The 15199-nt window shown below is 48.9% G+C and overlaps 2 protein-coding genes across 2 annotated transcripts; both read left to right on the top strand.

Annotated features, from left to right (window-relative positions):
- The first annotated feature begins 5346 nt into the window (after positions 1-5346).
- Positions 5347-12077, top strand: LOC131269074 (uncharacterized). Its single transcript, XM_058271391.1, has 3 exons — positions 5347-5470; positions 10497-10928; positions 11605-12077. Exons 1-3 carry the CDS (start codon positions 5347-5349, stop codon positions 12075-12077), a joined length of 1029 nt encoding a protein of 342 aa, XP_058127374.1.
- Positions 12078-13113: 1036 nt separating this feature from the next.
- LOC131269258 (uncharacterized) lies at positions 13114-14484 on the top strand. The gene is made up of 4 exons (XM_058271607.1): positions 13114-13527; positions 13648-13889; positions 13948-14112; positions 14183-14484. The coding sequence occupies exons 1-4, from the start codon at positions 13272-13274 to the stop codon at positions 14216-14218; spliced, it is 699 nt and encodes a 232-aa protein (XP_058127590.1). The 5' UTR covers positions 13114-13271; the 3' UTR covers positions 14219-14484.
- The last annotated feature ends 715 nt before the right edge of the window (positions 14485-15199 follow it).

Raw genomic sequence — 15199 nt, forward strand, 5'->3', positions numbered from 1 at the left:
GAGACGGAGCATCAAAGCTTGTAAGAATACAAATTCCAAAATCGTGCTTCGGCGTTCCAGCGCACAGTGGGTCAGCTAGAGAGGTGGTAGTTCCAATTCAGATCTAAATAAAATGTCTTTGGATGATTAACGAATAAAAAACACATTTTTTTATCAAACATGTTAACATGTTTTACATTGTATTGCTTTCTTAAACAAAAAATACTATAGAGGGCATTTCCTCTAAGCTACAATCAGTTTTAAAAATAAGGTTAAGAATAATGTTTAAAAAAACTATATAAAATATATAAAAATACAAAAAAAATATAACTATAGCATTGTAAAACTATATAAAGCCACTGTTTCACGAACAGTAACGCACGCTTTATTCTGTATAGATTGAAACAAGAACATGGTGAAAAAGTAATTTACAGTTTACAGTACAGTACAAAAGTAAAATCATTTGTACCGTTTTAAAGGGGAATCTTTAAACAGTTTATTCCATAAATATTTTCAAGACAATAATTAACCAAGTATGTGAATGTTTCGTGCTCCATCCATCTGATGACATTTCTGTTTATTTCTCTCTCTACGCCAATTCGGCTACCGTACATCGTTCCAATATAACATACAGTATCGCTTTGTATGCAAGAACATAGTTGAAGTGGGAGATTTAAATACCTCCCAGAGTCGCAAGTAGTCGCAGCCAGTTTATGCAGCATACCTTCTTAAAATGTTATATTTACACCCTGATATTGTCTCAAAGAGCTCCGTTTGGTCTCGAAAAAGTACTCCTTAAAAAACATTATAAATCAAAAATGTTGTGTGAGTTTCTCACCTAGTTTAGCAAAATGTCTCTATATTTTGAAGACTTTGCATTTTTTAATTTTATAAGATAGTTAACAAAATTGGCATTGCAATAATAAATATTTATTGATTATCTCAAATTTTGTTTGTTTTTGTCTCAACTGTTTGAGAGTGCACCTCATTAATTTCTTCATTGTGTCATTTTCAAGGACGAAATCTCTCACAAGTGTGCAACAAAACAAAGTCATATTCTGGAGATTTTTAATTAAACTAACCTTCTTTAATATGGAAGAGAGATTTTAGAAGTTGGGTTTACGAAAAATCTAACCAAAAGACCGGACTGTGAGCCGAGCGGGTCGCGCTCTGAGACCTCTTAAGAGGTTCGTCTTCCGTCAGGCGTGTGAAAAAATGCAGTTCGCGTGCAAAACCAAACGCGCCCGAAAGATTTCGTGTGTAACAGTTTTCAATTGCGACCTCCTGATCTTCTCGGTGGCAATCTCGGGAGAAACCGCTACGCCACGTCCTTGACACTGAAGAGCACCACTTGAGTGGTGCGCCTTAGCTTAGCGCATGGGAAAAATAAGAGCGAATTGCGCACGAAGCGGGTAAGGGGGAAAAAGTTAGCGCAGGTTTTTATCGATACGTTCGCCCTCGCCTTTGGCAGACGGAGAAACAGCGGGGTTCTGCAAGTATGTTTCGAGGTGTCAGCACCGGAGGGGGGATTTTATTAATCACCTTGAGTCCTTGAGGTGCCCGCAAAGAAAAACCGCGTCGTCGCGTTGAATTCGATCAGCTCGAACTGGAACGGGTCGCGTCCTTTTGTCTGCAGACTCCAAACCACCATTGGACGTTCACGAGTCTCTCACGGCAACGGAGAAGGACCTCTGCCTGTTGACGGACCACCCAGCGGAAGATCAGCGGTACGGGAACGCGGCGGTTTGGGAGGCCTTGGGAAAGCTGAGCAGCTCGGGACCCCACCAGAATAGGTCTACAGCTATTGTTTATGGTCGCGCATCCGCCCTCAGCCTCGCTCAGGACATGTCACCCCGTGAACCCGGAGACGATCCAGAATTTGTCGCTGTCGAGCTGGGTGTTCTGATCCTTCGCGCTTCATTGCTGCTCATCCTATTGTTCGAGTGCCGTGATCATAAGTCGATACCGAGCAGCCTTGTGCATTGTTGTGCCTAGATTCCCGAATTCCCGCATACTCTCGCATGTGCACGGAGAGACGAAACTCTCCGGGAAGAAAGAAAAAAAAGGGTGGGACATGCACGGCTGACTGAGACACAATGCAATGTTGGCACGCCAATCCCGACGGCCGGATCGGATGATTCGATGGAGCTGGCGAGGCGAGCACTTGAAAGACGATGCTGGCAAGGAGCGGGCTTACTCATCGGTATCCGATGTCAGGATAGCAAAAAGGTAGCTCTCGTCAATCCTTTTCACAGCGACAGTTTGCGACGGAATCAGTTGTTTTCATACATTTCGACTCGTATCTCGCTCGACGATCTTTCCCCTTTGCCTTTGTTGAGTTGCTTCGAGCCAAGTCGGGGGGAACGAAAAAGGGATTCGGTGGCACATAAATGGCCCGTTTCCGTAGAGGGCAGGAGCGCGGTTCAGAAGGAAAAGCGAAAAGAGAGCAAACGATCCAACAAGTAGAATATTAATTCGTTCTGGCTCTACCATTGTGAAATATGAACTACTTAATGGGATGGTTTGAGATTTATTCAGAAAAGAAAAGATTGATGCAATTCGGAACAGAAATGAAACACATTTTAAAATTTTAATTCACCTCGTTCGTACATGAAAAAGGAGTATTCGTTTGAAATGTTTCACTCTAACGGTACCAAGTGAAATGTTTCACAAACTTACCGTTTGAAGCTTAACGCTCTGAAGAGCTTACCGTTTGAAGCTTTTGCAAGAAAAGTTACAACATTTTAAAATTATTGTAGTATGTAATTTTCAAAAATAAAATAAAAAAGGAATTTTATTTGATTTTAACTGATTTTAGCAGAGAGCTTTTACTATGTTCTTGTATGTTTTGATGAATATAGCATTTATTATGTTATTACTTGTGGTGTGTTGTTTGTTTCCTTTTTGTTTCATGTAAAGCAGGCAGTTTTGTTCTTTGTTTACGAAATAATGTCACTAAACCATACCCTAACGCTTTGCTTAGGTGCATTTTCACGTTTCACAATCCCAACCTTTACATCACTCGATCGCATTGCGCACTGCAGCTGCAAAAACAAAAACCGTTATACATCATCTATCGCGTTTCGCAACATTTGAACTATAGGCAACCCATATTAACTGCATCATCTTGCGTTCGTTGCTCCGACGTTTGTTTTTTTTTTTATTGTGTTTCGTTTACTCCCTCCCCCGCCCGGCGACTGCTCCGAAAAGCGTAGCGTTCTAGTTTCGCGATAAACTTTATGGTTCGAATAAAGCTTGTGTTGTTTTTTTTCTTTTCGTTGCGTCTTGTTGCTTTTTTTTTGCGCATTCCCTTTCTTCTTTCGCATTCGCCGACTTTCGTTCGATTTTAGGTTTTTCTTTGTTTTGTGCCGTCGCGTCCCCCTCTTCCTACTCTTTTCTTTCCTTTGTACTTCATTCATGTGGCGCTGTAGGCAAACAAAGCAGGTTGCAGGAAAGTGTGGTGGAAAAAAAACAGCAAACGAACGAACGAACGAATGAAGGAAAGAAATCGATTCGATTGTTCCACTTGGCGCCATGTGCGCCTATCGAACAGCCGAAAACCATTCCACGAACGACGTAACGAAAACGAAACACCATCCAAATCGCTGCCGGGTGGGTGTTTGGTGGGGAGTTGGTTTAAAACCACCCAAAACAAATGCGTGATGCGCGCGGCGGGAAAAGCAAACAATAACACAGTGTCTTTCGGGTGGTCGGAAAATTTTGGGTGAAAATGGATTTCACTTGGCAGATTCACACCGCCGGGTGGAAAACGTCAACAGAGGCTTGGCAGTGCGAATGGAATGGAAAAATGCTTCACACCAACTGCGAACCCGAATGGCGAATAAAATGGCGTGCGGTTCTCGCGACGAAACGAACCCTCACAATCCATTCCTAGGGAGCGCCAGATCGTGATCGTGCCGGAAAAGGAAAGCCGTTCCCAGCCGGACATTGACATTTCGCGTAAAGGGAAATTGTAATCCACCGGCTAAACCCTACCACCACCAGTTGGGAGACTTTGGAGGATACTTGGTGGGTGTAAGATTTATGAAGCAGAAGCCCGAGAATGACAAACTATTAATTTTAAGGCATTAGTCAACAACGAGCAAGGATCATATCGGGGGGAGAGAGAGAGAGAGAGAGAGAGAGAGAGAGTGTTCGGAAACAATGGTCTCCGGAGGTCTAACGTACACACCAGCAAGTGTCGCACTCTAAGAGACCTCTCCTCAAACGAACCTGAACGCCGTGAAGCTGAAGAGAAGAAGGCTGCAGAAGCGAGAAGTGGTGTCTTTGCACGCTGGTGAAGGTGTGTACTTTACACAGCCTCCACCGGCGTGCCCGTCCCTTCCACTTCCACAACATGGCGCGCGGTGGCGTACCCTTCGGTGGCTGCTGCCTATACTCTACCATGTCGAAGTCCCCTTCCTTTTCGCAAAAGGCCAGCATTGCAGCCGCAAACACTAACACCAACCGCTGGCTGGTTGGCGCTGGCCGAGGACTTGACGCCGTGACGCGTTGTTGGTTGGGCAGCAGCAGCAGCAGCTTCAGACTTCAGACGGGGCCTCGCAAGGCGGACTCCGAAACTTTGACTCCAAGCGGACGGTCGTGTGCGCCCGCCACTCGTCACCCGAAACCCCAGAGTAGGTGTGTGTGTGTGTGAGTGAAGGAAAAGCCTGAGAGCAAGCCCACACCAGCGAAGAAAGAAGCCAGCAGCAGCAGCGCCCCCCAAAAAGCCCTTACAAGCCCCTACGACCGCTCGCGTTGCGCTGTCAGTTGCGCGCCGAAAGAAAGTGAAAAGTGGTTTTTCTCATTCGTGCTGCGCGTGCGGCAGGGAAAAGTAAACACCAGCGCCAGCTCAGATTCGCAAGGTTCGCCGTGGCGGCAACATCGTCGATCTCGTGCGGTTTGTTTTCGGCGGTTTTTGTGTCGCGGCGTAGGCGCTGTTACCCTGACTGGATTACGCGGACGTGGACAGAGTCGGCCGGTTGTTGTAGAGGTTCTGGAAGGGAGAGAGGGTTGGTGTGGACATGCGGACCCACTGCTAGAGGGCCAGGGGAAAGTGCAAGTGGCTCGAACGTCGCAAGTCTTCGCAGTTCCCGTAGTTCCCGTAGTTCCCGTAGTCGTCGTCGGTTCCAGAACCGGGGACAACCGGAAGAGGTACGTCGCGTGTAGAGAGTAGCCGGCGGGTCAATTCCTGCGGCTTTTCCCACGGAATCCCAGAGTTTGACCGACGGTGGAGAGGAGGGAGAGTGTGTCGCGGGTCTGGGGTCCCAGAGCTCGAGAAAGCTGCCCTGGTCCAGCCAACCGATAGGCTGCACGGTTATGCAACCGGCTTAAACGACTGGGCCGACTTGAACGAGTGTGTGCGCGATGTGTTACTACCGGTTCGTCTGTGCTACCCTGCTGATGGTCGTCGCTTCGCCGGTGAGCAGTGACAACCCCCGCCATCCCCAGTCCACGATCAGCCTGCATCAATCAGCATCCGGCAGCGATGGTAAGTGACCAGGAAGCGAGACCTAAACCAGTCCACACACCACACCACCATGTCCGTGGTAGTCCGTCTTTGCTATCATTTGCCAGCCTAACGCTCCAAACAACTTCACCCAGCGAGCTTCTTCTTTAGATGGACACAGCCTCCTCAAAAACGATAGGCGATAGTACCAGGGGCCTCTCTGTGACCTAACCAAACAAACATACCTCCATATACGGGCGGCGAACTTCCGACACGGAACTGGGTGTGCTGTGGAGGAGTTGGGGGGGGGAAAAGGGCCGTCGCCGCAGGCACCGGGGAAGTAGTGGATTACTGTTTCATAATAGACGCGGGGTAGCCGTAGATACGTTTGCGTTTGCTTTCCCCACACCGTTTCGTTTCGTTCGGTGCGCTGTCCCTCTTGCTCTTCCGCTGCCTCGGCGTCGGCGGCTTGACCCGCTTGTCACCGGCGCGTGCAAGTGGCGCTCTCGCTCTGTACGGACTGTCCGATGCAGTCGGCGCGAGCTGTCCGAACGTTCGTAACACACCGTAACGATGTCGACGATTTTTTGGCGGCGAAACACACGGAGGTAACACCGCACGGCAAAACACGGCGACTGCAGGCCGTAATAACGTCCCCCGTCTACCCCCGTCTCGGGCCCCTTTGGAGATTTTCCTCCACGCCTGTCGGTGTGGTGGACTATGACGCTTGGTTACGTTAGAGGCTCCAACTTCGCCCATTTGAGGTGTTACCGGACTATGACGCGATCGCGTGGCCGATTCTCGTTAGCCACCGAGAGAGTGGAGAGTGTCTGGTTCTTGCGCATCCCCCGACCTCGCTCGAAGCGCTGGTGTTATTTAATCAGGCCCAGCTCACGGCGCTCGAAGCGACCAGGCTTTCGAATAATGGCTACGAGTACGAAAGCTGTTACGCTCGTCTGCATATGGCGGACCCATCTGCCCCGCTGAGAATGGCTCAAGAACCATCGCTGCAGCCCCAATGGTTGCTTGGGGACCTTCAAATGTGCTTTTCGATCTTACCCTTTCCCTTTGCCTCAGGCCGCTCGCCCACACCAACAAACACACGTACACATACGTTACGGCGCACGGCGCTTGATCTCAAGAGCAACACTTGCGCTTTGTGTACTTGCGATTGTTTGCTTGTTGGTGCGCTGAAGGCTCATACACCCCGAGCGGAGGTTGGAGAATAGGTAATAGCACCGTCTCCCTCCCTCCACGCACCTTCCATCCAGCCCCTTTTGCCCCCGTTGCCTCACTATTCCGAGAGACACACCAGAACTTCGCTGGTAGCCCATTTTCGTAGGCTTTTCATGCTGTGTCTGTGGCTGTACACTGTATATACCACTGGATGCAGCGTGCATTGGACTCGCGTGCAGCCACATACATTCCTCCGTGGTGGATGCATTTGCAAAAAGATAGGCCTTTCTGCTTCTCGCATGTTGTCTCCGTTCGTTGGGGCCAACAATTGGGGCTTGGTATTGTTGTGTGCGTGCGGGTATGTGTTCTCGAGCGTTGGAGACAGACATCGGCGAGCGTAGAACAGCTGGCCGTACAACGTTTCGAATCGGTATACATACCAAGGCACATAAAGGTGTACGCCTTGCGGTGTTTGCACTACATTTCCGTTCGAGTTCGAGCTCCCCACCCGAACAGCGATGCTGGGAAAACACTGGGTTTCCGTCCAAGGACTTCCCTGCCTCCGCTTAGCCGAGCACCGTTGGGAGCAGTTTTTCGAAGTTGAAAAGCCCACGCCGAAGTAAATACCCGTTGCCGAAGGGGTTGGAGAAACAATCGCCACTCTAACCACTAGTAAGTCACACACTCACAGCACCCGTGTGCGTGTACTAAGAACGTTCTACTTACCCTCGCAGCATCGCACGTCGGAGGGCTCCGAAAGTGTATGCCGGAAACGGTGAATGTTGCCTGCGAGTGGCGAACAGGTTTGCACCTAGCTGCACCTTCTACCAACCGGGTGTGTATGTGTGGCGGTGCGTGTGACTGTTCTAGAATGCATCACCTCCTCGAGGGTAGGAATCTTTCGCCAGTCACTTTCGATTCTGTTACTTCTCCCCCCGGTGTAAGGTAAGGTGTCTCAAGTTGCGAACAGATTATTTTTCGAGGGAGGTATATGGAGGGATATGGAGTAAGGTGCACCCTCTCATCCGCTCATTTCACATCTCTCCCCCGGGGTCTAACCTTGCTCGAAACAGCCAATCCTATCCAGGAAGTCGACCGAGGTGCGGCCAAGGACCGGTCAACCCGATCAGCGTCGCCTCAGAGGCGCGAACGGTAAATCGCCTCAAGGACGGTGAACACGGAGGGGAGATAAGTTGAAGTGCGATGCTTTCCGGGTTCACCGGCTTCAGACTGCGGTGTCTTACGGCGACTCCCTTCAGTGCTCGAAAGGAACTCCAAAATCTTGAGGACACAAGGGTTGGTCTCCCCCAAAGACGTAGTAAGAAGTAGATCATTAGACGTTATCGGCCGATCAGGCACAGCTAGACAATCTGAGGAGCGAGACCCCTCACTCCCGCAAGCGTTCTGGTGCGCTAGGTTCGATTGGCATAAGAATTACCCCAAAAACGTAGGCGATCGGGATCGAAGCCCGTCTATCAGATCGTACCGAATCGATTAACCCGATTGCCCGAGACCCGAAACCTCCAGCATGAAAAGCCCCATCAAGCCGTTCATTACCCCCGCAACCCGCACCGACAGTAACCGCCATCTTGGGCTCTTGCAGAGGTTTTTGGCGCTCGCCTGCCTAGGAACTCTCGAATCCGCCATGTTTCTTTTCCCTCCAGGTGCTTGTCGTGTCTGTTGGTTCGATTGATCTGATACTTGTTGTAGTTTGGTATTCTCTTCGTCTTCTTGTTCAGCTTGTTCCTCCTACACCACTGGAGCCGTTCCAGTTCTAGCGTTTTTTATTTCTTGGTACATTGCGCAAACGGATTGCCGCGTGATCGCGCATTGAGCACCGAAACTTTGCTGCCTTTCGCCCGTGGCCCGGCCGTGTTGCTCAATTCTGAGGAAGCGGAGCGAGCAAAAAGCGCGCTAGCGAAAAAAGCCTTGACTAGCGCTCCGCTAGATCTAATACTTTGCGCTATTACTGCATCGGAGGGCCCCGCGATTACTCGTGGCAAAACCGTGGCCAGGTATTACGACGCCGTTATTCGGTTGACTAGCGTTCTCTCCGCCGGACCGTGGCGGGTTTTTGGTTTTGTAGAAATCCCGTCTGTTTGTTTTGCTTTGTCGCTCTCGAACCGAGCCTGAAATCGCATTGGAAGGGATCGGCGCTCGGTTGCCATTTCTCCCTATCAGTCCAGCCTCGCTAGGGCTGGGCCCGGCCGAATTTGAATTATTTAACGCACGCTGAACGCACCGATTTTACTTGCGGGTGTGCCCACCGCGCACGGTGGGATAAGGTAGAACAATTAAGCGGACGTTTCTTATCCAAAATCATGGTAAAAGTTAATTTCTCCATCGGAAATTCTGATAGCGCAACTGTACTATGAAAAAGGCTTGGTACTTGAAAGTTCCTTTACTTTAAACGCTGTATCTTAAAATCGGACAATTTTGGCGAACCTTATTTTAAGGACTTATTGCTTAGATGTGTATTATTACGGAGTAAATACTTTCTAAGCGAGTTTTGAGGTTCGTTATTTCTATTCATTCCCCTATTCAAGTTTGAAGACCTTAATTTCCAACTTTTCTTTGTTTAATTTTCCAAAAAAAAGCAAGTTAAGAATGAAAATTGTATTTACATTCTGAAACTATATCTTTTCAACAAACTGTAATTTGATTGGATATCGTAGAACAACACAAACAGCAGACGCGTCATATGGTTTTAATTTCTCGTTGATTTCAATTGTTTTTAACAAAAACTGAATTCAAAAAAGTAAAAGTCAATTTCTCCATTGGAAAACCATATGGCAAACCTATAGTATGAAATAGGCTTGGCACTAGAAATGCATGCAGTCAAGTGCCGTAATGTAACAATTGAGTGTGATGTTTGAAAAAGCTACGTCACTTACAGCATATCATTGCTTCGAACCATCTAACATACCATTCACTTTCTTTTCGATTGATATGTACATTAGCTTTGCAGCGGGAGTACCTTTACTTAAAAGGCTGTACTCAAACTTTTAGTCACCTGTTCAACCGCATTTTAAGCCTTTTATTTTTATTCATTACTTTGAAAAACTTTTTTTTCATTTTCCAAAAAAGCATGTTATTTCGAAGCTTGAAGTTGTTTAAATGAGTAAAAAATATTTACATTCTTAAAATATATATTTTCAGCTAGCTAAAATTCAAACAAAAATACCAATTTGTTTTATTTATATTAATTTTGTTTAAACTACACGAATTTCCAAATTGTGTTTTCATATTTTTTACATTTTTTTCTAATCAGGCATAGCATAACTATAACATTGAGAAATATATTGAATTGATACTAAGGCTTTTAGGTAGCTATCTGGCTATCATTTAAGCTCGTTACCATTAGCATACAAACACCGCCTCTTATCCCACCGTGCCTCCGCCGTCGCTGGTGACGCACGTTAGAGTAATTTTTTTCTCGTTTTTTGTTGCCTTGTTTCTATTACCTTTCCCTTTTCGTGAGGTTCTCGGGCAGGTCGCTTTAATTAGCACGCAATCGACTCGAAGCCCTAATCCTTCGCGGTTCGTTCGCTTTCTGTTTCTTGGTGGCTCAGGTTGGGGCCGTAATGGAGTCGAGTTAGAGTAATGGAGTTTGCTTGTCGTGTCGATTGCTTCCTTGTACTTGCGCCGCAAGCCATTCCCAGCGTGTGGTCAGGGTCGTTGGAAATTGGTAGGTTTCTTTGGCAGTATCCGAGCATGGTGGTGTTGACTAATTTCGGCTGGAAGACACCCTCTGGGGCCCGCTGCTGAAGAGAGTGTCGAGCTCACGCGCGTGAGATTTCGATTTTACGCCTCATCCAATCCACTTTCCTTACGCAACACGTCGCGCGCGTTCGCGTTATGATGCACTCATCGATGATTATTTCACTTCCAGAGTCATTCACCCCGCTGTACGATGGCGGTGGCGGTGGCGGAGGCGGCGGCGGGGCCCTGTTTCCCGCGGACGAGCAGGTTTTCGCGCCGACACTGCCGATACCGGAAAAACAAGTTTTGGAGCTAGCCGGGCTGCGGGCGGACATTGCGGCCGCTTCCGGCAGTGGACGGGCGGGCATCAGCGGCCCGAGCAGATCTCAGACGGCGGCGGCGGCGGCGGCGGCGGCGGCGGTGGACGACGAACATCATCCGGCGGCGCAGAAAATCTATCCCACCTTCTTCCGCAACATTCCCCCGCTGGGCCACTCACGGCCCTACTACCAGTCGACGGAGGCGGCCATCGAGCAGCAGCGCTTCAACAAGCTGCGAGCGCCGGCCATCCCGGAAGTCAGCTCGCCCTTGCTCGGTTCGGGCGACTTCGGCGTCATCAAGGGTAGGCTCTCTCTAGAATAGCTCAAGACCCGTTCGATTTTCACTTGCGATTATCCGAAGAATCAGTGAGTCTAAACGATTTACAAAGCACTCACAATCCAAGAACCTACAAGAACCCACAGGAATCTCGGTATATCCGACCGTATACTCTTTTCGCGTTAAAACAAAATGTGATTTCCAACCATGCAAGGTTCACTCGCAAGTAATTATAAATCGTAAAATTGGCAGGGACTACACCCTCCTTGAACCTTTCAGGAATTCGGTGGAGATTCAAGAATTATCTATAATTGATAGAATGTACGAGAACCACTAGTCATCCGAGATTCTTGGATGATATTGAGCTTGAAATGATTCTAGCATCATGGTGAAACCCAAATCTTGTTACAGCATTTACTCGGATTTTGAATCAGAATCTGAGTTAAGCATAACTCTAGTAGACATCCCGAATTTCATCAAAATTAGCATCTCCTGTGAATCACTCAGAAATTCGTGGGAGTTTTAAGAATGGTTGGTGATTCAGTAATCTTCCGAGGTTCATGGATCACATTGATTCTTAGATGATTCTTGAATCGTGGTATATCCCACAAACTGTTCAAAACTTCATTCTCACTTCGAACCATAAGTTAGGCACAACTCTAGTAGGTATCAATAATTTCACAGTTCCTTGAATCCCGCAGGTGGCACGTTCTACTATGACACCGATGGTCCGAGTAAGGGCTTCGTCGACGACTTCTACAGCCTCGGCTACAACAACAACAACGGGCACGGGCGGCCGCAGCTGGCGTTCCTCGTGCAGAAGCCGCACCAGAAGGAGGAGCAGTTCTCCAACTTCCGCGACTTTGCCGACATCAACATCTCCAACGATCCGGCGTACTCGCACCATGCGCCACTCTTCCTGCCCGTACCTGACAGCCGGCATCACGAACCGGAGAACATCCTGGACGAGCTGAGGTCGCTGGATCTCGAGGCGACCTCTACGATGGCGACGACGACGACGACGACCGCTTCCAAGGGAAGCCACGGGAAAGGGGTGGCGCAGAAGCGGAAGAAGAGCACACTCGTCGAGAGGAAAAAGCGGCTAAAGACTCTGAAGGACGCCAAGGGGCAGCCGGAGGGCGGTTCGGAGGACTACATGATGGCGGCGAGCTAGGGATAGGGAGATTTATCCAAACTCCACTCTTTCGTGGTCGGAGCGAATCGCTACGGAAATCGGGGTCGGTTACATGCCCCACCCACCCACACCCCGTCAATCCCAGTCTCGTCCCAGTGTTTCAATCGATATTCTTTTTCCCACATCCCTTCCTCCAATTTCCCCACAAATTACTCCCCGTCATGACCTCCCTAGGTGCAAATCCTTATCTTTTCGGTGGCATCAAAATACCTTCCCTCACCACACAAACACACACACACACACACATCCCTTCGCCCAGCCCCATCCCCATCATTCTTGGCGAGGGCGAGAGACAAACCATGACAACGCAAAGACACCAGAACGCTGGGCAACTTCCGGTTCTGGACGTACCAATTTCGCGGCGCACCTGCTGGGCGTGACTGTGTGCGTGTGCGTGTGTGTGTAGGTATTCTTTTTTCGGCTCGTTTTCAGTATAGATTAGTGCATGCATATGCACGCGTGTGTGTCTGTGTGTATCTGTGTGTATGTGTGTTCGTTTTATAAGTGTGTACCCAGTACCGATAGCTTCACCGACCTAGCGTAACGAGTGATTTAGACGTCAGATTTACGAAGAAGGGATCCACCTACGAGCACAGAACCAACGTTAGGATAAAATCAAAAACCGTCGCTATCCCCTCTTCAATCGACTCGGTGTAAATGTTAAGAAAGCAGAATAAAGAATAAACTACTTTTACAACAACAAAAAAACAAAACCCAAACCAAAACAACTTCCTCGAGTTTAGGAGCACCTTCTCCAAAAAAAACCTCCCTCGAGGGATCCCTCGGTGTTGGCGCTTGGAGTAATTAGCTTGTATCCCTTCGGAAAGGTTGCCACAAAGGAGCAGCGTGGCATAGGTTTGTACTTCTGGGTGGGTGTGTGTGTGTGTACACGGTTGCCGACTGCGCAGGTCTGACCTCCCGAGCCGTAGGCCCTTGCCCAGCTCCAGCTCTCACCGTTTTTTTGGCAGCTCTCAGCCCAGCGCCCAGTAGCGTGAAAAATATGTTTACATACCGTGGGCACCATTGTTAGCTGTTGCGGAGGACCCACGGACCTGCGATAAACAAACCCCTCGAGCGCCAGAGCACGCAGGGACGAACGGCACGTCGCAAGCAATCAACACAACAACCACCTCAAAGGCAACAATCCTCCAACAGCCCCCGTAGGCGCGCGCTATGAACGGCAACGGCGTCGGGAGTCACAGCAGCAGCGGCAACATCAGCAACCACCACAGCCTCCACAGCAGCAACCAGCACCAGCAGCACGCGGCCAGCAATGGGCAGGCGGGGACGATCCGCATCAGTCGCAGCAGCACGCGCAAGAAGCCCTTCCACTTCATATCCAGCATGTGGAAGATGAAGAAGATCATCAAGTTCGAGGACATCATGTTCCACCGCGAGATGAACTGTCGGGCCCGTTCCGAACCCTCAGGTATGTGTGCATGTGTGTGTACGGTGGAAGCCCCAAAAACACAACCTGCTGTCACTACTCTGAGGCGGGGAGTAGGTGGATTAACGAGCTCTGACGCACGTTCCGTTGCTTCGTTCCCAGTGTCGACGTACAACTGCACCAGCAAAGGCTGCCAGCGGAAGTCGTCGCCCTCCTTCTCGATGCTCAGCCTGTCGCCCGGCAAGTTCCAGAAGCCGAGCGACGAGCTGGAGGTGACCCGGCTGCGGCTCTCCCGCAACGACAACCCGTTCGTGCAGAAGGTCCTGGCGAGCCGGGACAACGTCACCGACGTCGTCGACGATACGACCGAGTCCGACGATGCCATCTTGATATTAATGTCCGACGTAAGTCTCCTATCCCCCTTTTCCGGGCCTAATTAAAAACTGATTTCCCTTCTGGCAGGAGTTCAACGGTGAGACGGAAACCGATCCGCTAGCGCTGCCGCAGGTGCACGAACATATGATTCGCTCGCCTCCACCGACCTTCTGGCCGCGCTCGCAAAAGACTGTCTTCAACTTCGGAAGTGACGAGCGGCCACGGTCCGACCGCACCGACGGCACACCCGGGGTACTGTCCGCGTCTCACCCCGCCAGAGAAAGAAAACTCTTCTAAACCCCCCTCTCGACTTTCTTTTCAGAGCTCGCAACATCGGGCGAACCAGTGCAACTACTAGTTGGCCGCGAAAATCGTCAAAAAAAAAAAAACCCTGAGTGCCGGAAAAACTCCCTGTGCACAACCACCAACAATGCAATTAGTACCGAGCACGACGACGGCGGTGGCGGGGGCGGCGTGAGGCGTGCGGCGGTTCGGAATGTTCTTCATTTTAATCAAAAAAACCCGCCACGACCATCCCTCAAAGCGGCTTCGAGGGGAGGGAGGGGGGGATGCGTTTGCTAAAAACTCTAAACGGTTTAAAACTAAACAACAAGAAGAGGGAAGAGGAGGAAGAGGAAGAAGAAAACACACACACACACAGATTTCTTTTCTATAACTTGTTACGTCGTTTATTAGTAATAAATATATAACTACTTTGTTTAATCAAAAACCATTTGTGAAACATTTTAACCACAAGTAACGCAACGGATAACGCGCTAGGGAGAAAGAGCCCTTTCTTTCTTTCTTTCTTTCCTTCTTCACACACACTCACACTCACGAGCTTGTGTTTATGTTTACGCGCCCGCTATGCTAACCTATGTTATAACGTGTTATCAACGGGCACGCTTTGTACCGTTATAGCATACGACGCGCGAACTCGTGACTCTAAACGCACCAGCACGCTCGCCTACAGCTGACTCTCAGGCCAAGCTTATGCTGTACTTTCTCTTTCGTTCCAGAGCTCTCGAGTAAAAACACTTTCTCGGCATTGGGAGGCTTTGGGAAACATCAACCAGATTCGAGTTTATCCTTTTAAAATGGAGTTTTTAACCTCTCCAGTGGTTCGTGATATGATTTCCAAGAACCCGAGCATAATGTGCAGCATCAAGTGCATATATGCACAGCATCAGTTTGGTGAATACAGTTGGTTGCATACTTGCTGGCTGAAACGACGATGCTACAGTGCGGAATATGTTTATAAACACATCACTGTTTCTTAAAATTTTAAATTTTTTTTTTGTGAAAGTAGTTTGGTATTATTTTTCATGTTTACATGGAA

This window comes from Anopheles coustani, chromosome X (genome assembly GCF_943734705.1).
Source record: "Anopheles coustani chromosome X, idAnoCousDA_361_x.2, whole genome shotgun sequence".
In the NCBI taxonomy this organism is placed as follows: domain Eukaryota; kingdom Metazoa; phylum Arthropoda; class Insecta; order Diptera; family Culicidae; genus Anopheles; species Anopheles coustani.